General features: G+C 39.5%; 1 protein-coding gene and 1 long non-coding RNA gene across 5 annotated transcripts in view; both read right to left on the reverse strand.

Annotated features, from left to right (window-relative positions):
* PTPRZ1 (protein tyrosine phosphatase receptor type Z1) overlaps positions 1–11,610 on the reverse strand; it is a 167,143-nt gene extending 155,533 nt beyond the window's left edge. For 2 of the 4 annotated variants that reach the window (XM_033098997.1, XM_033098996.1), the window contains exon 1: positions 11,193–11,610. In XM_033098997.1, coding sequence (XP_032954888.1) covers positions 11,193–11,250 — 58 coding nt within the window. In that variant the 5' untranslated portion in view covers positions 11,251–11,610. The remainder of the gene's footprint in view (positions 1–11,192) is intronic. The other 2 variants (XM_033098999.1, XM_033098998.1) reach the window with 1 other exon arrangement.
* Positions 11,611–14,488: 2,878 nt separating this feature from the next.
* LOC117018346 (uncharacterized) lies at positions 14,489–21,680 on the reverse strand. Its single transcript, XR_004422217.1, has 3 exons — positions 21,502–21,680; positions 16,240–16,389; positions 14,489–14,880 (listed from the first exon to the last, which is right to left on the reverse strand). It is a non-coding gene; the product is annotated as an uncharacterized LOC117018346 (long non-coding RNA).
* Between the last annotated feature and the right edge of the window lie 1,275 nt (positions 21,681–22,955).

Genomic DNA, 22,955 nt, shown 5'->3' on the forward strand with positions numbered 1-22,955 from the left:
ATGATGAGTGTTTTATCATTTTTGGGGGGGGATGGAGGGCTTGGTATAATATTTTGAATAAATTACTGAGGAACAAAGAAGCATCTTGTGTTTTCTAGATATCTTCTGCCAAGAATATTAAATACCTAAAATGCAATGAAAGATTAAGATGAAAGTAAGTTGGAATCACAGGCAACAGAGAAGCATTATGGGATATTCTCTTGTGGGATGGAGGATGACAGATTGCGCTGCATCTTAAAGTATTTAAGGGCAACATGCACTAGCCATTCTTGGCCAATTAAAAGTAATTTCATTCTTTGTACCTCTTTCCAGGAAGAATCCAATTTGCAGACAGCATTGACATGTATGTCCAAAATTTGTGCCCCATTTTGATAGATTATTAGCCAAGAATCATATGCAAATTTACTCATTCTTTGAAATCTCAGCACCAAGAGCTTACCTTTGTCACAAAATAGCAGCTGCCACCACCAAAAATTAAGCCTCAAATTCGTACAGATGTAAATATGGAAATTATTGTGACATTTTCTTAGCAGTAGGTGTTGAAGAGGACATACAAGATGAGCGTTTTAACACACATATTTTGCTTATATATTTTGCAAAATAATACTTACACTATTACTTTGAATGTGGTGGGGTAAGATATTTAGGAGAACAAAACGCATTTCAGCCTAGAGAGGCAAAACACAACCAACTTCTGTGTTCAAGCTTCTCTGTGAGTGAATCACCTGAAATGAGTAATAAAGGCTTATCTTTTTGTTTCTGTATATAGCAAAAACAAAAAGGAGGCAACACCAAAGTGGCTTAAATTATTGAATGAAAAAGTACATGTTCCAAGTTCAAAAGGTGGAAGTCCTGCTCCCCGTCTCACAGAGACATTTTAAAATGAATTCACATCTTTATTTTGTCTCTCCTTTATATGACTTTCTACAGACTTAAAATCTGACTCATAGAATCCAACATTTATTTCATTATTCTCTATTCTGGTAGGCTCCCACCAGAGTTCATTTTATATCTGCAACAAGATGAACTCCTCAAAGAGAAAAATGATTCAAATCCAGCACAGTGTCGAGCAAACAGTAGTTATTCAATGAAGATCTGATGAAATGGGTTTTATTGATCTCAGGTGGACTCCACCCCTTTGGAGAGGGACAGCGCAGTATTCAGGTCACAAGAAGAAGCAGACCTTCCTCTTCTTTCTTTATGTTAGAGGCAGGAAAAAGTCAGCCTCAAAATATCCAGGATAATTCTTACCATGAAACGTAATAATTTTCCCAAAGAATATCATCTTTTAACAGTCAAAATAAGGCAATATCAGTTTTGAAAAGCAGAAAGACAGATATACTATATATCCCTATTTATTTACTGTGGGTATATAGATGCATATATATGTATATTATATATATGCATATATACATATAGATATATTTATATATAAAATACTTATATCCATATATTATATGTATGCATATTTCATGTAATTTCCCCACTCCAAAAGCTATCACAGGCAACTTTACCATAAGCAAATATTACTCATGAAGAAGCCATTCAGCCTAACTTCCTAAATACAAGTCTTGCACCCAACTCGTAAGGTACAACATAGCTATATTTGTTCATTACACAGGGAAAAATGCGCTTACATGTCTATCCTTGACAGTCGCCACTCGATCCCTTTCCTAAACTCAATGATTCAATAATTTATCACTTCATGCATCCATAACGTATCTTACAGGATATACAGAAGATAAAACCCTATCAAATTTTTCACTAATTAAAAGAAAAAAAATTGCTAAAAACAATTTGAAGGAAATTCTGGGAAGCCTATTGTACGGACTGTTTTCCATTGCACTGTTTTTATGTAAGACACAAATTGCAAGCAATTACAAGATACTGGTTTATGCCATATGAATGTGATAGCCTATGAGCAATCTGAAATTGAGGATAGTAAGAAAGCCTATTAATTGGAAGATAGCTGACTGAAATATCGCAATAGTACTTCTGCTCATTTCAAAAAAGGCAAATATAAGAATTTTTAAGATGAATGAGCTAAATAGTTTTGCTTTTGTTTTTTTAAGTTAAGACTTGATACAATTTAGCCTGACACTAGGAATATACTCAAATCTTTCCAATCCTTAGGGGAAAGAAAGTTTTTTTTTGGTTCAGCTGTGACGTAATTTCTACTAAAACAGATAAAAATGGATCCTTTTAAGCACCAGCATTTCTTATTCTCAAGGCACCGTGTTAATCAGTTCAGAGGAACTCTCTAGCTTCAATTCCTATGTCTTGAAATAAATTCAAAGTTCCATCATTCAATAAATAATCAATCTTCAAACCACCATCTTCTATTTCTCTCTTCTTCCCTTCCCATTATCAGCTTCTGCGGAATTGTATGTCTGAGCTGCCTCCATGTTTCCTTCCTGGATATTTTCTAACTCTATAGGTCCTTGCTGTATCTTCCATCGTTTGAGGACCACCAATGACTCACTCTCTAGAGAATGGCACCACGTCCTAGCAATTATACTGATTTCATGTATATCAAATGAGGTAATTTGAGTACTTGTTATACATGTAAACATCATATAAAAAGGATGGTATTAATATACCTCCAAATGATGTATCAAATGTCCGTTTTGGCTGCTGCAACGTAACAGCCTTATAACTGAGTTTCCTGATTCCTAGTCTCGCTCTTCTGCAATCCGCCTATACACTGATACTTGAGTAATCTTCCTAAAATAACGAGATCTACTCAAGGCATTTCACTGCTCAAAACTCTTCAGTAGTTTCCCATTATATATTGGACAAATTCCAAACTCCAAACCCTTCAATTAGCCATTGGAAATCATACCTAATTTGACACTTTTCCACTACAACATCCCCTCCCGACATGTCCCTCCCTCCAATCACCACACTGTCATTCCCATTCCAGGCTTCTGTGTATGCCATCCCTTTTCCACTAACGCCTCCTTCCTCATCAGGGACCCCTGAAGCCCCATCCACCTACACTGCTGGGTCTGTATTCAACCTCACGTCCTACTAGAAATCCTCCCAGAGGTGAATTTAGCTTACACTCCCATACAACTCTCACTTTCATAGTCTGCAAACTCTGCTACATATGAGAGCTATTTTGTGTATGGATCTTTCTCTCTTGCAAAGGCTTAGCAAACCATGAGGGAAATAGTCTCTCTGGGCAGATATTTATCGTAAGAAAGGTGCCCAATAAAGACTCACTGAATTGATTTGTACTTGTGTCTTCACCATTAATAAGAACATTAAAATAGTTATTTGGACCACCTGACAAAGTTCTCCACTAACTTTTAAATGAAGCTATCAGTGCTTTTCAAATATAATAAAAACAAATATCCTAGACCTGAAAAATAATGAAAATGTTATTTAAAAATATATACACAAATAAACTGCTTGAAATAAAAAAATCGATACCTGTATCTTCTATCTATCACCTAACAGAAAACAATAACTAATTCTAACCAACTATGCATGGAGAAAGAAAATAAGACACAGGAAAGCAAGAAAATGTGTCACCCACAAAATGAAAGATATTATGTGCCTATGCCCTGGTAAGTGCACTTAAGACTCCCATCTCAGAGGCTGGTTCAGTTATCCTCCCACCTACCGACAGACTTGAATCTTTGGACCAACTCCAAGACTGTCTGGCCTCCTGAAGTTCCACTGGCTTGTAAAGACTATGAGGTCAATCACTATAGTCCATACTCCTCCTTCTAGGGTTACTCTGAAACTGAAGCTGCCTTAAGAAGAGGAGAGAGGGATGGGAAGCTTTCCCAGGCCTCTGTTCTGTGGCCCTAGCTTTGTTTTAGGATAGCATGAAACTTGCCACTGAATTAATCAGTTCAGATAAAAGGTCTAGTATCAAGCCCCATCTTGAGGTAAAGATGGTAGAGCTTTAAGATTCAAGAAATAAGCCGTCCAGTCAGTGCCAGTGACAGAACAGAAAAATTAAAGAGTAAATGCTAGCAGGAACAGCACGGAAAAAGAAGGAAAGAATGATTCTGCAAGAGAGGAAAAGGAACTGCACGCATTCTATGAATATTTTAACAGAAAATCCTTCTTTCCTATTAATTAATAAATTATTCTTTCCAAATATATAAAGACTATCTTTCCAAGGAAACTTGTAAAATATTTATCTCTTGTCAGTGTGTACAGGAATTGATTCGCGCTTATTGAATGAGACCCAAAAGTTCACATTAACGAGGACCTTAAATAATTTCATTTACTTTAATATCTGTGTGCAAATATGGAGAGAGAGAGAGAGAGAGAGAGAGAGAGAGAGAGAGAGAGAGAACCTGCCCATTTTAACACACTAGAATTCTTAGGCACAAAGAAATGTTAACCCATACTTTTAAATTATGTTAACTACAAGGCTCCCCAAATTATATCACAGTAAAAATATTTTTAAACAATGGTATCAAAGGCATCAAAGTTCTCCCTCTCAAACTCTTCAAGATGCTGAGCAATATTGAGGGTTTTTAAATCTTAAATTCGTGATTGAAGGAAGTGAAGATGAAGAAGAATAGCCACAAAAAAGAAAGAAAAAAGAAGAAGAAAAAGGAAAGGAAATGAGTGAGAAGAACATAAAGCAAAGATCCTAATAGAAGAGCAAATCTTTTTTCTGTTTTGAACTCCTGTGAGCATTTCTAACTCACCCCATCCCCCGTTCCATTTGAATTCAACTCAATTTGAACATTTGCTGAACATCTGCAGTGTTCAGGACTAAGCTAGGTGAAGGACCTCATCTCTGGGATTAATGATAAAACGAGAGACCAATTCCAAATGTAACGGCACCGTCTGTCACTTATCTGGTTTCCAGAGCTGCCTCAGGACTCCAGCACCTCCTATGGCCGGCTTGGGAAGAGTTAATCCAAGCTGACGGCTTCTGACTTGACTAAAAAGTTGCCATGGGCTTAAGATACTTCATTCTTCATTACTGACCACTTCTTACCTCCACTACCCTGCCCTCCCTAACAGGTAAATATGCGTGTACACACACACACACACACACACACACACACACACACACACACTGACTTGATGCCCTGGCCCCTGGGACACATCCAAGCTTCACTGGTGCCAACTCATCTAGAAGTAAATGCTCATTGAAAATTGCTCCTGCAACTACGAGTACACATGCAGGAGCTCTCGTGGGGGCTCTACTTCTAGGGCACAGAGCGTGTCTGCATTTAGGTGATGCCTACGACCACGCGCCTTCCGAGACATCGGAGGAAATGGAGGTCTGGTGCCAGAAGTGGCCCTCGCGATGGACAGCTCAAAGTGACTGCGGACCTGACTCTTGGATTTGGATCAGAATCAAAGGAAGGACAGGTCACATGAAACTGGCTCGTGTCAAAAGCAAAAAGCGACTGCTGCCTTGGAACCTTCACAGTACTCTTTCTGTATGACCTAGTGCATGGAATGTTCCTGAAGCACCTACGATAGGTGCTGAGTCCAGGAACAAATGAAACAGTCTTTGCCCTCAAGGAGCTAGTCTAGTGGGGGAGATAGACTGGAAATGTTACAGTGAATGTGGATAACGTGCTGTGGGAACAGAGCACTCGCTCCTGAACTCACAGCTAATGTCCCCTCTTTGAAGATGGGTGTTGACCTGTCTACAAAGGCCACAGAGAAGCCATTGAACTTTCTTCACCTACGGCCGCCACAATGTCCCTGTGATTTTTTTGAACAGCTGAACAACACAGGTCAGGAACAACCCACATACATCACCACTACAAACAATTTAAATAACATTAGAAGCTTTCCTAGTTGACAGCCTCTCATCAGCACTGTCAATCAGTGCTATGGAAAAGTCCCAGAGATACTTTATCAGCTGTTTCTGACTCTAACGTCGCACTGTCCAACAGACTTCCTGCAGTGAAGGAAATGTTTTATATCTGCATTGCCCCATAGGTAGTCACTGAGCACTTGAAATGTGGCTACTGTGGCTGAGGCACTGAACCAATTTATTTTAATAAATTTAAAATGAAATAGCCACAAATGCTTAGTGGCTGTGGTACTGGATGGCACAGTTCTAAAATAGAAGTGTTTTAGGGTCGTGCAACACCATAAACTAAGTTTTCTGTTGATGTCAATACAGTACGCTTAATGTCTCTAAGAATTACAAACGCAGATAAAAAACTGGTTTTCTTTTGTAACCTTAAATTGCTACTAGGGATTACGTCCAAGACCTTCAAAGTTGAAGTATAATTGAAGCACATGCATGCCTTGCTTAAACTGGCTCAGACGTTTACCATGGACCTTCGTGATAAAGTGGAAAATGTTCTGAAATATTTGGGAGTTAAGGTGCTTAACACAGAGAGATATTTGGGAAAGACTTATTCTCAAGTAGTTCTAAAAAAAAGACAGTGCCTTAAAAGTGAGATTAAAGAAGGTTTTGAATGTGGGGGTTGCATCAGATCAGCGGATTGCAGGCGTCATGAGTATGAGGCCCCTGCACGTTTATGCACTGCTTAATTATTACTGTCTAACAGGCGTGGGGCACTTAGGAAACACGTAATGAACGTAGTGAAAGGAGTACAGATGGGAATATGCTGTATCTGGATCACCATGGTTATTGCATGACCACATGCATTTGTCAAAACTTTCAAGACTGTACACTAGAAAAGGTCAATTATGCCTTGTTTTTTTAATAAGGGGAGGAAAAATAAGATGAGAGCACTTGGGAAAGCCATGCATGGAGATCTGCAGAAAGCAACTGGGAATGTGAAAGGCAGCATCACATCTCCTATGAAGCAAACCAATAAATCCCAAACAGCAAACTGATCTTCTAGGAATGAAAGGAGAAAAAGGCTCAAGCTTGGGAATCAGAAAGAACATACAGACTGAGACAAGCTGTGTGATGTTAGGCAGGTCAGTGGACTTCTCTGTGCCTCAGTTTCCTCTGCTGTAAAATGTGTAAAATGAAAACATATACCTCTAAGGGTTTTGGGGAGAATGAAATGAGAAAACGTCCACAGAATGTTCAGCACTGGGTCTGCGCCCAGCAAACACTGAGTAGATGGTAAATGGAAATAAAGCACAAGCTCATCTTCTCAATGAAGCCCTTCCTTTGAGGTCCTCTGGTCCTGAATGAGGGGATTCCATTTCTATTCGCAGTCGGAACAGTTGGCCAATGGGTGATCAAACAAAGTTACCAGCTTAGACATAACTCAAATCTCTTGAGAGTAAGAGGAAGGGGGAAACACAGTTCATGCTTCCAGAAAAACCTGAATTTTTGCCAGAAGCAAAATTCTCCCCACATAAAATTTTAAGCAAGTCCCCAAATGTCTAAGTGTACACATGAGAGCATAAATGAATTCATCAATGAAATAATTTATCCTGGCAAATTTCCCGGAGTAGAAGCAACCAGAGTCTACGGAAAAAGGACAAAGACGTGAAATAAAGAAAGTTGCTACTCTGCAAATCAAAGGTAATTAATTTTCTAAAAGGAAACTAGTTATTATTTGTCGGGGGAAAAAAGCATGAACATTTTCTATTCCTGGTTCCCATTTGTTTTTCGAGGATAAACAGACCAAGCTGAGAGTCACAACATACTGGATTTCACGGATTCCATACTTGGAATAAATTAAGCAATTAGTTCTTGCAGCGGAATTGGGTATAATTTGTAGTTAATGTGGCCCTGAAAGTGGTAAGACATTACTTAAAAGTTCAGAATCTGATTCATGACATATTTAATGATAATATTTAAACCTTTGAATCCCATGTACCTTGCAGGGCTATAACTCACTTAATTCAAAGATCCTGAAATCTCATTAGCTGAAAGAAACTATTCCTTAAAAGCTCTTAAAACACCTACCTCTCCTCTATGACTCACGGTTAAGCCGCCTTACAGGAAAGCCACTGCAGTTTTTCCCATTACCTGTTCAGTGGGTCAAGATTAAATAACAACTCGAGTCATACAGTCATTACATTAGTTCTCCACCTAATAGAAAAAACTTATCAATTATTTTAGAGAAGGTCCAAATTCACTTAGGTAATTATTTTGGAGTCCTCTTTAATTTCTGCCTCTCTGATTAAGAATCTCCTTCAGCTGAATAATATGAAAAACTGTGTTATACATGTGATTTTTAAACATAACAGTAAGTCAGATATCAGAAATCAAGCCCACAGTAAAAACTTGTTACTAATCCGGAGGCTTTGCTAATATTTAAATGTCGAACTAGCTCAGGAATTGTCCGAGTGTGGACCTGGACAGAGCACCAGCATATCCCGGAAATCTGTTAGACCTGGAGATTTGCAGGCCCCACCCACTCCAGATCTACTGAAACAGAAACTCTTCAGGGTGGACTCCACAATCTGTGTTTTAACTAGTTCTCCTGGTGATTCTGACGCACACTATAGCTTGGGAACTGTGATGTAGCTAGTTCTAGCAAAACAGTTGAGGCCATAGGCCAATCTTGATAGAATTATCCAAATAGATGAACTCACAATATATTTATCCCCCCAAAAAACAACAACAACAACAACAACAAACTGTAATATTCCTCTTAAGTCCTAGTAGTAATCGAATGAGAATTTTTCTGTTTTGGAGCGTTATTGGAAAAAAGCAATTGGTCTATATTTCCATCCAAAACATCAGGACACTTTGGACACAGAAAGTGGTACGGTTATTAAGACATTCTTTATTGCTAACGATGAACACCTTACTGAATCTACAAAATGCTACAGAAAAAGGTTAGAATGCAGCCCAACATGCAAACCGTGCCGGAGCTGTCATCCTACACAGCAGCCGCAGTGGACAGAGTTTCCCTGAAGTGTCTATCTAGTCCATGTGCAGGGCTACTCACTGGCTCCACTGAGGATGAGTAACAACCACACCCACAGTCACTGCAGTAGATGATGAGGGGAAGACAATTAAAGTGGAGGCTGAATTTTTCATGTTAGATAATGTGCCTCAGTTTTTCAAAATGTGCTACCCTGACATCAAGATATCCATCCCATTTGAGGTTGCCAAGGCCCCTAGGTCAGCCTGTAGGCAACAATGGAAAAGGCCAACTTTGTTAAAATGGGATAGGATACAAAAGCAGTCACCTGCCAGTCTCAAAACAAACAAACAAACAAATAAACAAACAAAAAACACACACGTTTTGAGTTCTAATACAGGCTTACATTCAAGATCATCACATAAACTTGTGACACTCCTAAACAATGAGTTTAATTCTTTACAGTTAAACTTTACATCATCAAAGCATTAAGACTATGTCCAATAAACTGAACTCTAAATAACCCCAAACAAGCTACAAACAATGCTTTACTGTGAAAAGCCTTAGCAAAATGTGGCCTATTGGAATGGAATATCACTCGGCCACAAAAAGGAATGGAGTACTAATACAGGCTACAACATGGATGGATCTTGAAAACATTACGGTAAGTGAATGAAGCCAGACACCAAAGGCCACAGCTGTATGATTCTATTTATAGGAAACGCTCCAAATAGGAGAATCTATAGAAAAAGTAGATTGGTGACTGCCAGTGCTGGGATCAAGAGAATGAGAAATGACTGTTCATGGAGTTTCATTTTGGGATGATTAAAATGTTCTGTAATTAGATAGATAGTGGTGATGGTCGCACAACTTTGTGAATATACTAAACTGAATTGTACACTTTAACCAGACAGATTGTATGCCATGCATATTATACCTCAATTTAAAAAAAAATGCACAATATACTCAGGGCATGTGGTTTGGATGGCATACAAAGCAGTACTCTCTGATTTCTTTCCATACTACAGTAAGATTTATTTTAAATGAGAATCTAAGTACCAAAAGGATCTGGCTTTGTTGTTAAGACAGATCTATGTACTAGAAAAGTAAACTCAACCTGTGCGTATTTGAGGACCACAACACTTTCAAAATAATGTCTTCCCCTCTCCTTGATCAACTGTATGATTTTAGAGAAAACCAGGACAGATTTCCCGGCAAGTCTTAAATGTCACCATGTGTCTCACATCACACCTGAGCACTTTCATAAAGCTTCTGGAATTTAAATTATGTCTATGTATCTGGGGAGCTGTTGGCAATTATCACTATATTTGTGATGCAATTCTCATTAGTTTGAATATAAAAATGATTTCTCTTTGTAAAGATGCCAAGAGCAGCACCATCTATTGGACGAAAATGCAGGTTAACAGCTACTTTATTATGAACAATCTAATATTTAACAATTGGGATCTTCTAACTGAAAAAAAGTAAGATATGCACACTCACACACGGAGGTACATTTTCTAGCTTTTATGTTAATGCCTCCAAACCTATTCTAGTCCATCATCATAGCAAATCTTCCTCAAGGAAAAAAGACATTTCTTTTATAAAATGCAAAAGTCCAATCCTACAATTCTTCTGGAAAATGACCGGAACGCTTGAACCTGCATCCCATCTAACTGGCTACTTCCGAATGCAATTTCAGTACTAGATGTGTAACCTGCGAGGAGATGAATGATGATTTATTCATGGGAATAAATACATCAACCTGCAGCTCTCCTCTGACTTGGGCAGCAGTGGCACCACGCTGATAGAAATTTTGCTTTAAACAAATTTTGCTTGAAACTTTTTAAGTAACTGCCCAGACTTGAATGTAAATTAAAAGTGCTAAAAAACACAGAAAAGTCAGGTTGATGCTTGTTCCTGTTACTACCTTTCAGGCGTTGTGAGCGAGTGTGTGCGTGCGCGCGCGTGTGTGTTTCGCATCAGACACGTGTATTTTTTCATTCAAGCGCATTATATCCATAGCATGAATTTTACAGCCAAAACGGGATGTAGTACGTAGCTCCGCACTACGGTTGTATTTCTGGTTGTATTTATTTCCTTACATGTATCGAACAGGCTCTTTGCACACTTTGCAGAAAAGGACAGAGAAGAGCTGAGCACGGGACCGTGACTGCCCAGCCCCTCTCCTGTGGCAGCCGGAGCACGTCCCCGGCGGGGAGAAGGAAGGTGGCGGGCGGGGGTGCGAGGTGGGGAGGGGGCGCATTCTCCACGCGGCAGACTCCCACCCTGCCGCCACCGACACCGTGGGATCCCCGTCCACCGTCCCTTTTTTCTCCTTGCTAGAGGGCGGCGGCGGCAGCAAGCACCCAATGCTCTGAAATCCTCCCACCCGTGTCCCAAACGATCCCCGAGAGGAAACCCCACCGAGGTCTCAGAACTCACCCAGGCGGCAAACACACAGGAGCTGAATGCCAGCGAGGACGCGCGTTAGGATTAGCATTTCCAGACGGTCCGGGGACCCCCAGCACGCGGCTCCTTAGCTTCTCGGGGTGCAGATGAAGGGAGCGCGAAGGAAATGTTTTCTCCTCCAGTGTATAGATTGGTGTAAGACTCGTGTGTGTGTGTGTGTGTGAGAGAGAGAGAGAGAGAAAGAGAGAGAGATTGAGAGAGAGAGAGAGAGAGAGAGGGAGAGAGAGAGAGAGATGGGGGAGGAGCGAATCGACAGAGGGACGCGAGGTGGTGGTCGCGGAACTGGAGTCTAGAGGAGGCGCACGTCGGCGGGCGGGCGGAGTTGGTTCCCTTCGCGAGCTGCAGCGGCCGCGGTCTGAGCGCTCGGAGCGCCCCGGAGCCTGAGTGCCGGGGGCGCGCCCCGCCGGCGGGGCGCGCCGCGGGGGCGGGGGCGGGGGCGGGGCGCCGTCTGCGCGGCTGCGAGCGAGCCGCCCGCCGGGGTCGCGCGCGGGGCCCGAGGGGCGCGGCTGGCTGTCGGCGGCAGGGTCCCAGGAGAGCGATTCTCGTAGAGACAGCCCTCTCGCCGCTCCCGCCCCCTGCCAGTGGCTTCGCAGCCTTGGAGTTAGTGGAACCCTCTGGGGTTTACAATCTTGGCGGAGAAAAGGTCCCTTCATTAGGACTTCTTCATCCTTTGGAAGAGAAGAGGCCAAACCATCATTGTCATGGGCTGCTAAACATTGACTTTCGGGGTTCACTCCTGGAAGCGTTTTTCATTTTATTGTTGTCCTCCCTGCAGATGCTAAGTGAATCCCACTAGAAAGTGGTGGGGGAGCCTGCGTAAGCTGGGTTCCCCCTTCCCTTTCCTTTTTGTTTTCCAAATCACCAAAGGAGTTCGAGACCCTATTTCCTTTAGGGCAGTTGACTGCAAACAATCTCCCTCTCTGATTGCGACGTCAGACCCTGCCCCTTCCCCGAATTCTAACCAAATGTTCCTGCTGTGCACAGCTACTAGGAGGAATTTTCAACTCTGCAATGGGTCGCATGGCAAGGTTTTTTAATTGCTTGACTGAAGGAGATACAAAAGAAATATAACGCATGATTTGTGCCTCAGAGCTGGAAACGTCCTGCTGTACCTGCTTGTTCCTGTGGTGGTCTCTCTGAGCGTCCTAATGGCAGGAAGTATGCCCCGTTTATTACTATAACCCAATTCCTCGCAAAAGCAGAAATAGTAGTAGTTCCCTGAATATTTACTGAATTAATTTGAAGCCTAAATAAAAAGATGAGGCAACTGGTGTTATCCTCCATGAGCCTGACTGTTCTGAGCCCTGAACATTCATGCACTTTTCAAAAGATTCTCATTTATATATTCCTTAAGTAGGTACGTGTTTCTACTTATATGAGACCCAGTTTGGTGCCTTTTAGGAATCCACTCTAAGGCACAGAAAATCAAGTTCTGGATTTCTCTCTCGTATTCTTAGCAACCATTTGATGTAGGTTAGATAACCTACAGGAGTACAGTGTGTGCTCCTGTCTCCTGTTCTGGTCTCAAAAATAGTATTTTAGCTTTAAATTTTTAAAGAAAGCTTATTGCATACAAAATTGAATTCTGAATGTATTTTGAGTGTTACCACCTGTTCTCACTAATAGCCGCAGCCTCTAAAACCCAGGTGAAATGTGCAAAGCCAGTGATAGAATTTGCTCTTGCTTCAGGAATTGGCTGTAGTCATGTAGTTAATTCCAAATTGATCTAGAATGGTTATTCAAGAATACATATAAATATTAAGAAATTGACTCCTTGATCTAATTTTTTCCATGAACAAAAATAGAAAGACTGCAATTTGAAAATAATTATAATGGGAATGTTTAATTGCTCAGTTTCCACTTAGGAAGAAACTTCTTGCTGACCCACAAGTAGAGCGTATACAAACTATAAATGTACTGAGAGGTCGGAGAAAGTGTTTCTTGTTGACTGGAATAGGCAGAGGAGGTTTCCTAGAGATGTGTAGTTAATCCAGGACTAGCAGGAGAGAAATTAATGTCAAAGAGGGTGGGGACAAGAATGAAAGAAGCAGAGTCATGAGCTATAAAAGCAGTGGGAATTAAATTTGAGCAGATTAAGTGGGGTCAGACTAGGGAAACACTGATTTCCTAGTTCGAGGAGCTTATACCTGAAATACTAAGCAAGAGGGAACCACAAAAGAAATTTCCAAGAACTTCAACTTTGTTAGCTTTGCTCAGGGGCATGTGTGGTGCTCCTTAAGGTCTGTTGTCGGGTCTGCCAGAATAATCCAACAATAACAAAAATCACCCAACTCCCCTCTTACTTGGTCAAAAGGTCACTTTACTACTCACTGTTTTCAGTTAGATCACAAACACAAGGTACTGTTGAAACCAATTACCCTCGTAAAACAGGCAGGTGCTTCCTGTGTTCTGCTAATTCAGTTCCACAGTAAAATTGTCATTCACCTGGGAAGGCACAAAGGCCACCTTTTGAGGGAGTGGTCAAGTTGCGAGTATTGAGGTCTGTGTGGTAAGCAGGACAGCAACCAATTCAATGTGACTGAGTGACAGCCATGGAAAACTGACTGGGAGAATCAGCCAGTGTGGATCCAATGGTCCTGGGGAGGAGGACCGAGTGGGAGGCTCCAGTGCTTCCGGTCTTTGGAAAACAGGTCATTGCAACAGCCCAGGTATGGGAGAAAAGAAGGCATCAGAAGGGCAGGAACATCAAAAGTATATTAGTATATTGTATTTCACAATTTTATGGGGGTCACGTTCATTTCTGAGATGTTTTACCTGATCAATACACATTAGTCATTGTGATTTAAAGTTGTAAACCTGTAAAACCACATCAGAATCTGAATTTGTCTATCATCTATTTATATACCTGCATACCTGTATAGCCATATGTAGATACAGAGAGCTAAATATAGGTATATTCTCTATATATTTTATATGTTTATAAATCTATCATATATTTACATATTTTATAGTAATATTCTTTATATATTTATGACATATACATAGAGAAAGGGTGCCAAAAAATGTATACACATTTTAAGGAAAAAAAACACTGTATTAAAATTACACTGATGGTAACCACTTTGAGCACCTCTTGTAATTGCAGAAGTCAAATGTGACTTGTGTTCATCTTTTGTTATCAGTTTACATTGAGTATTACAACTTTAATACGTTTTTTTTCTTTCTTAAAATGTGTGTACATTTTTTGGTACCCTCTGTATAGTCTAGATATATATTCTATAATATTATTTATGTGTGTGTATGCTGTTAAAGTTTATTTACATTATGCTGTATCACATCATTCACATTTAAGTCCTGGAAGTTTGTATTGATGTACAGAGTTCAGTATATTCCTGGAAGAATATTTTTTTTTCAAAAACCAAAACAAACAGGATACAATTAATATGACAGTTGGGTAACGTAATGACCATCTTGCTAGTTTGGGTTCTCGTCTGGAATTTGAATGGACTGTATCCAGAGGCTGCCATGGTAGTTTGAGAGTCACAGAGTTCTTTGCTTTTCACCATAAACTCTTTGTTTAATTCCTACATATTTAAATTTAGTTTTGGATTTTCTGGTGGGCCTTCATCTTGGTTTTTCAGCCAGAGCTATGGTTAACTCAAGTGTAACTAATGTTTCACTGGGTATCCAGAAGTCACACCTGCAGAAAGAAGGTTGTGTTAGTTTCCATCCACTGCACAGCCACAGCTGTAGTCAAAAGAGAGTTACAGTTGTGCTGTTGCTCATACCAGTCGCCAAAGGGGACACTCTTGTGTCGCTGGAACTCTGGCTACACTCTTTGCCAGTACCAGGAACCATTATTTTGCATCCATCCATCCATCTATATCAATTCTTTATAAATTCATTCTTTACACTTATTCTTTCATTCAACACATTTCTATTGCATAGCCATTGTGTGCAATTGCTTTAGGGGCATTGCTAAAGCTTATGCATTGCTTCAGAGGCTGACCATTCAAGTATGAATTGTTCCATCACTACCATAAATGAACTCCTGGTCTAAAAGGAGATAAAAGCATTGCTACTACGAAATGTCTTTGCTAAGTATTGTTGGATAAAATATTGGATGCCTGGTTGAATTTGAATTTCACATAAACAATGAATAATTTTTAGCACAAAATAATTTTAGTGCACTCTGATGCATTAAATTTAATGAATAAACTTAAGGAATATATATTTTATGTAATGAAAAAAATGTTAGTACCAATTAATTTTTAGTGCACTTCCAGGCAATATTTGGGACATATTTACATTTAAAAAGAATTCATTATTTATCTGAAGCTCAAATTTAAGAGGGTGTCCTGTATTTTTATTTGCTAAATCTGCCCATCTCACTTTGGTGCGTCTGGGAATTGTGTGATGTCAGAGCTAGTCATTGGTGGTTGGGAAATGTCCACGGTATCCCATAGGTTTCCTTACTCTGCAAGTTATTTCCAAAGTGTCTCTAATATGAATAAAGATAGAGGCAGATGGGGAAGGAGGGTGTTTTCTCTGTAGAATCTGTGTGGCTCAGAACTACAGAATATCGTATAATCACTGAATAAAACATGGAATTAAGGGGCAAGTAAATATCTGTACTTTTTATACTGTGACAGTACTAAGTTGCTCCTGTTTGGCTCACATACATTATTGGTCACTTTTATCCATTGTCATTGAAAAATATATGTGAGTAGAAATAACTAGTTTGGATCAATTCAATATTTATAGTCTGGGAATGTAATTGTTTTGCCTTTACTTGGTTTCTGTGATTATAAGATGTTCATCAGAAGCAGATCTCATTTGACTTGACACCAAGTATTTTAGATTGTGAGGATAGATTTAGCTTGTGTTTTTCACTTTACAAATGTTCCCATGTGACGGACACAATGGCACATACTCATATTCTTGTAGTGAAATTTCTGAAGAGACTGAAGAGTAATTTTACGTTCTGCAACATAGTCAAATCTTTTATTTGGATTTGTGCTACTAGTAACTTTCTTCCTAAAAAGCAAGTGTTTCCTACCTGCCTGAGATTTGCATCTTCGTGCCTAATGACCCTTAGGAATTTATCGAGATGACCCATTCCTGCGTTTTCACACTCTGGGGCATAAAACAGGTGGGAGGATCCTCACTGACAGGTCCAGGGCTGAGTGTGATGTGGTGCTGAGTCCATCTGAAGAGAGATCATTGTGTTTAAGAGAAATAAGTCAGACAGAAAAAGCTGAGAACCATATGCTTTCATTGATATGTGGGATATAAAACTGAAAGCAACAAAGGAACAAGACAAACAAAAACTCACAGATACAGACAATACTTTAGTGGTTACCAGAGGGTAAGGGAGGAGGGGCTGATAAAAGAGGGGGTCAAATATATGGTGATGGAAAGAGAACTGACTCTGGGTGGTGAGCACACAATGTGATATGTAGCTGATGTGTTACAGAATTGTACACCTGAAACCTATGTAAATTTACTAACCGTTGTCACCCCAATAAATTTTAATAAAAAAAACAAAACCACAGCAACCTACATACTTACCCTTTTAGTTTCTTATCACGATTGACTATAAAATAATTTAAACTCATTATATGCAAAGTATATAATTTAGTGATTAAAATTGTATTAAAGAACACAAAAAAGTAGGAACTATTGTTTCTATGTCAGGAACAGTTAGTATATACTATAAAATTCAGGATAATTCTTCCTCTGTGTGTTAGTAGAATAACCTGTTTTTGCATTTTATGTATGTTCAATTTAAAACAGAGATTAAAAAAATAACCATAATCTTTGAAAATTATTTGTGTCTGATTATTGTTTAAATTTCCATTTCACTCTCAAAAAGAAAACATGTCGTTGTAGCAAAGATTTTAGGTGTTTCTTAAATACTTGATTTATTATAATGCTATCTTGGTTTGGAAATTTTCATTGTCTTGTGGCTAAGCCCATTTTTGTGTATGTTTCAAATTAGGGTGTTAAAGTCTTCTTGAGACTCTCTTTATCCTGAACTAAATTTTTTATTTGATTAACTGACCCATTTTAAAATGATTTAGATTTTTTAAGTAGACTTTTTATTTTATATCAGTTTTAGGGTCACAGGAAATTGAGCAGCAAGTAGAGAGAGTTCCCCCAAAATACGCACTATCAAAATCCCACACCAGAGTGGTACATTTGTTATGATTCAGCTACACTGAACCGGAGTTCTCCAATTGTTAACATCTAACCTTGATCATTCTCTCTTGTTTGTTCTCTTTCTAGATGTACATATCTATATCTGCATCTGTGTCTATAAACTAAAACGACCTTCTTGGCAAAGTAGTTGGGCTGATTTAAACTACTCCACCCACTCTCCTTCAGGCGATGGTCCTTTGGTGGCTTCTTGAATTTATCAAAGAAGCTTTGCTGATTCCAGGGTATTTTATTAACAGCGTGATATAGAAACAGAATTAGTGATTATTAGGCGCCATCTCACATTATTTAAGAATGATCCATGCTAGAGCCATGTTGTTTCCTTGGAAAATTTGCTCTTGATTTTGAAAATGTTTATTTTCAGACACAATGTCCTACCCTCCATCCCCCAGTTACTTTGTTCCTGGCTCTGTCCCTCTTGGATAGAATATCACACCTGCCTTCTTACACAGACAGCATCCTGCCATCAGTCTTTCTAGGTTTTAGTCCACATTGAACACCAGAGTAATTTTTCTAAAATGAATATCTAATACGAGTACACACCAGTAAATAGGAACTGGCACTAGTGATTGCTTCTAAAGATTTAAAAGTATTATCCAAAAATGAGGAATTAGTCTCTAAAGTGGGAACTTTTGTTTGAGGAGCTCCTGCAAGGCAGCAGTGTGCTATACTGTGAATTGTTGGTTGTGTTAAGATCATTGTTAGTTGGATGAAGAAAACTGTATTGTTGAGAACGGGAGAGGTGATTCCTCTTTTACCCTGTGCTGGTCATAAGCTAATGACTGACATTTCAACTCCCATACACCCTACCCCTCCTCCCCACCCCACCACCATCTCTATTACAAAACATAATAGAAGAGTCCTATTTTTCTTCCCCTCCCCCAACAAGGATCTGAACTCCATTATTCAGATAAGGTTCAAGGGAAGGTGTCCTCAAATTTGCATTGGATTACAGAGCCATATGGCAAAATGTAGGTTTTCTGCTACTTCCATTTCCTTACCATTTAAAGGTGAAAACATTCTTCTCCCTGTTCCATCAGAGGCAAGCACGGGATTTAAAGTCTTCTTACTAGCTTATTTTAAACTCAGTATTTACCTGCTCTCTAGGCCTTTGACAAATATCCAGGATACAGTTAGAGTGGAAAGCAAGTGTATAAAACAAGTTGTGAAAATCAGAGAAACAGCATTAGACTGGCTCCTTGGAATGAGCTGTTCTGTTTCAAATGCACAAACGTTTCTGAATAGTAGTCATTTAGCTGTGTCCTGCCTACATCCAGTCAAAACTAACATACAGCCTCTCTAGATGATACATATACTTTTGATGACATTAAAAACTAGTATGTTCACCTTTCTTTTTAGCCTTGAGATCATCCCTGCATAACGCCATCCACTTGACTTTAGGGACCCTGGACAACTCTCTTCCTTCACTTGTACAAAGAATTTCTGCTTTCCTCCAATCCTAGATGATGAGGTTTTCCTTCAGCTGTTAAATGCTCATTCTTTCAAGCTTGAGCTTGGTCAGAACCCACTGACTTATGGAGCCCCGGATCCATTGTTTCTTTGGATCTCTCCCTCCCAATTTATTCTTCTTACCAAGCTATTCAAGTATTTTTCCATGAAAAAAAAGTCTTCTCTTGACGGCATATCTCATTATAATTACAGTACGAGGTGTGTCTTCCTTCAGAATGTTCCTGTAAGATTACAGTATAATCATCTCCATGTCCTCACCTCTCAATTTTTCCCAAACCACTAACATTAGGTTTCTGCCTTCCTTTTTCCATTAATAGTGGTTTTTAAAAGCTAAAAAATAAAAAATCACATTCTAATGGTCTTGCAAGTACAGTGCACCTGAAACTAAAAACTCACCATTCCTCCCAATCCGGTACTTTCTGTCGTCCACAAAACCCGAGATGTCTCTTTAGTCCCTTCTTCCTCACCACCCCACCTAATAAGTCACCAAATCCGACAGCTTACTCTTAAATTCTACCCTGTTTCTATCATGATTTCTTTAGATAATCGATGGGCCCAGCATATATTCAGTGCTTAATAACTAGTTAAATATATGAACTAATTTAGCAAAGAAGGGCAGCTGTCAAAACAATACCACTAACTGCTTCCCTTGCCTGCTAATGAGTTTCCAGGAAGCTCTGCGATCCCTCAGCTTGCAGCCTGGATGCTTCTCTCTCAGGTCCTGGATACTAATTTGTACGTCCAGCATCCCATTTCTTTTGCCTTACTGGCTGGCTTCTATGATAACAGACTTAGGCTGCTCACAACACATTTGCCTAGACTTAGAACTTACTTGGTGTTTTTTGTTCTTCAACTGACAGTATGGCTAGTAGGCCTAGAATACCTGCAGTGCATCCCCAGACTTCTGTGATCCTATTCTCTCTTCTTCCTTCACAATTAGCTCCCCTTCTGCTGACTCCATTCAAGCACCGGACCATCCAGGCCTGGGGACTTCAACCTTGACCTGATGTTTCCAGCAGCCATCTTTGGCCTTTAGTTATTTAAAATTCTGAGAGTTAAGAAGCATCTATATCTTGCAGCTGTTGGAAAACGCTGAAATTTGCCGTTGGCCAAATTCTCTCTAAGTATCCATTTTTCCTTACATTATTTCTAGGCATTTTCTCCTGTTCCTTAAAGTAGAAGCTGAGGAGGTCCATAGAGCTAGAGGATTCTGTCAGTACTCTCACAACTACATAGGATAATACTATATAGATAACGTATAATACAATTGAGAAGCTGGTATAAAGCGAAGTTCTAGAAAACTAATGATCAACCCTCTATTGTATCCCCTTCTATGACAATAGTGATTATAGTCACACTCACACAGCACCTACTAGGAGCCAAAGGATGTTCTAAGAGTCGTATATGATTGTTGAATCCTATAACTAGGATTAAACTAGGATTGAGCAAAACTAGGATGCAGGTAATACGTCCATCTTCCCAGTCACCTAGGAGAACTGAAGCGGAAATGATTTGTCCAGTCACACAGATAGTTAGTGACAGACCTGAGGTCTGAGCCCATGTACCTAATTACTCATCTACCCTGCCTCGTCCTGAAGACACGTAAAAGGTTCTACACCAACTAATGCCTCACCAAACTCAGACCCGCTGCCTTGCAAAGTTGGACACGTGTTCCTGCTTTGCTTTCCTGATGCGTAGTACACTTTACAAAGCTTGACACCAAATGTCAGTAAAAGAACAGTGTGTGATGCGAGAAATAAACATCATTCCAGGAATTCAAGCATGCCGTCTGCCCAAATGAGATTATTGTTAACCTGAGGAGAATACTGACTTGGGTTTCTCTTCAGTTACCTACATGGATATATTCTGGAACTAATCCTTAACAGGATTTGGGAAATCAGTATAGGGGAGCTGAGCAGAAACAGGGGCACAGTTAGGATCCTGTTTTCTTTCCTGAAGTTTCCAGCACCTGGCTGATTTCCAAAAATCTTATCAGGAAAACAGAATATAATTATAGTATTTATCCTTTATTGACTATCAACTCCCCCAAATGTTTTCCCATTTGTTATCTTTAATCACCCCAAAGCCCCAAATTAGATATATCACTTCCCCATTTTGCAGATGTTTCCAAAGGCAGAAAGAGTTTCGCTCTACTCAGTTAAAAACTTGTGGAGATGAGACTGGAATTAAAAACTGAGCTTCTTTGATCCCAGTGTGTATGCTTTTTCCATAAACACACTTTGAATTTAGTTAGTAGGAAGAACTCTTTCTCAAGCAGTGGAGCCCCGAACATACTCTAACCCCTAGCGAGCATCTGTGGTTCAAACTGAATTGACACGATTCCTGCTAGCTCTTTAATCCAATGAGATGGGTTCTTTCTAGCCTTGATGCCTAAACATTTTTATATACATATACCTGGCAAATTAACAGTTGAAGATTCATCAAGCATGTTTAATAACATGAAAAAGTACCTAAGGATGAGGGGAGATTAAAATAACAAAAACCAAACTGGAGAAAAAGGTAATGCAAAGTGAGTATGTCAGTCAGTCTGGATGGGCTAGGCCACACTGAAGCAACAAAGAGAAGAAAAAGATCTGTGACTTGACCAGACAAAAATTTATTTCTTGCTCACCTGTTTAGGGTTCGAGTGACTAGCCAGGGAAGCCGCCTTGAATGTGATTGGTTAGGAGTCCAGGTTGATTCTGTGCCTCTTTTTTGACATGTGCTTTTCACAACTTCAGCGAAAGAAAGTGCTGGTGGGTCTTGTACTGGCAACTTAAGTATTTCCACACAGACAGGACATACGAGGACCATTGAGTTCGTGAAATTGTTGCAACAATGTTGCTAACCTTTTCTGATATCAGAGGGATTAGTCATTATGAATTTGTACCAACTGGACAAACAGTTAACCAAGTTTATTATTTGGAAGTGCTGAAAAGGCTGCATGGAAAAATTAGATGACCTGAACTTTTCGCCAACAATTCATGGCTCTTGCATCATGACAATGCACCAGCTCACATGGCACTGTCTGTGAGGGAGTTTTTAGCCAGTAAACAAATAACTATATTGGAACACTCTCTCTACTCACCTGATCTGGCCCCCAGTGACTTCTTTCTTTACCTGAAGATAAAGGGAATATTGAAAGGAAGACATTTGGATGACATTCAGGACATCAAGGGCAATATGATGACAGCTCTGATGACCATTCCAGAAAAAGAGTTCCAAAATTGCTTTGAAGGGTGAACTAGGTGCTGGCGTCAGTGCATGGCTTCCCAAGGGGAGTACTTCAAAGGTGACTGTAGTGATATTTAGCAATAAGGTATGTAGCACTTTTTCTAGGATGAGTTCACGAATGTAATTGTCAGACCTCGTATATCACTTCCATTCCAACCCACTGGATTTCCAATATGTCTAGAAGGAAAGGAGAAACAGATCTGGGTAATAGTGATATTGTCTACATAGAGTAAAAACAGAAAGAAACATGGGGTTAGGGAGAGGGAGAAAGAATGAGAGTATAAAATAAGAAGATATAAAGAAATTCAAAATCAACCGAGTACACAGTTTTATAATTGCATACTGGATTTGTAATAGTTTTGCTATCTTTTCTTCATTCTGAAAGTTAAAAATTATTCTAAAGTCTTTCAGGGGAAAATATGTAAATCTCCACTGTCAGAGTTGAGTCAGCTCACAAAATGTTAACCCATAACCTCCTTCAATCTGTGACATTTTTTCCATCCCAGAAGGCGGCTGTAGGGGGTTGAAGAGGGTGGATGAATAAAAGTGAAGGGACTGAAAATGGCAGTAAGGCAAATAGTTTGTATTATAAAAGCTAATCACTTCTCTGATTCTTCCCTGTGGTTTTGTTTGTTTGTTTGTAACCTTTGAAAAGAAAATCATTGATTACATTTATGTACTTTAAAATCATGAAGGTATGAACTCATTACTTGTATTTATAACAGTGCCAGTCATTCTATCACTGCTTAAAAAATGAAAAATGATTTTACCACTTTTAACTTGAGCCACATTTCTTTCATTTTACAGTAAGAATATAGTTTTAAAAAGATCTATTGCTGGAAATAAGTAAAG

The sequence above is a fragment of the Rhinolophus ferrumequinum genome, chromosome 26 (genome assembly GCF_004115265.2).
Source record: "Rhinolophus ferrumequinum isolate MPI-CBG mRhiFer1 chromosome 26, mRhiFer1_v1.p, whole genome shotgun sequence".
Lineage (NCBI taxonomy): Eukaryota > Metazoa > Chordata > Mammalia > Chiroptera > Rhinolophidae > Rhinolophus > Rhinolophus ferrumequinum.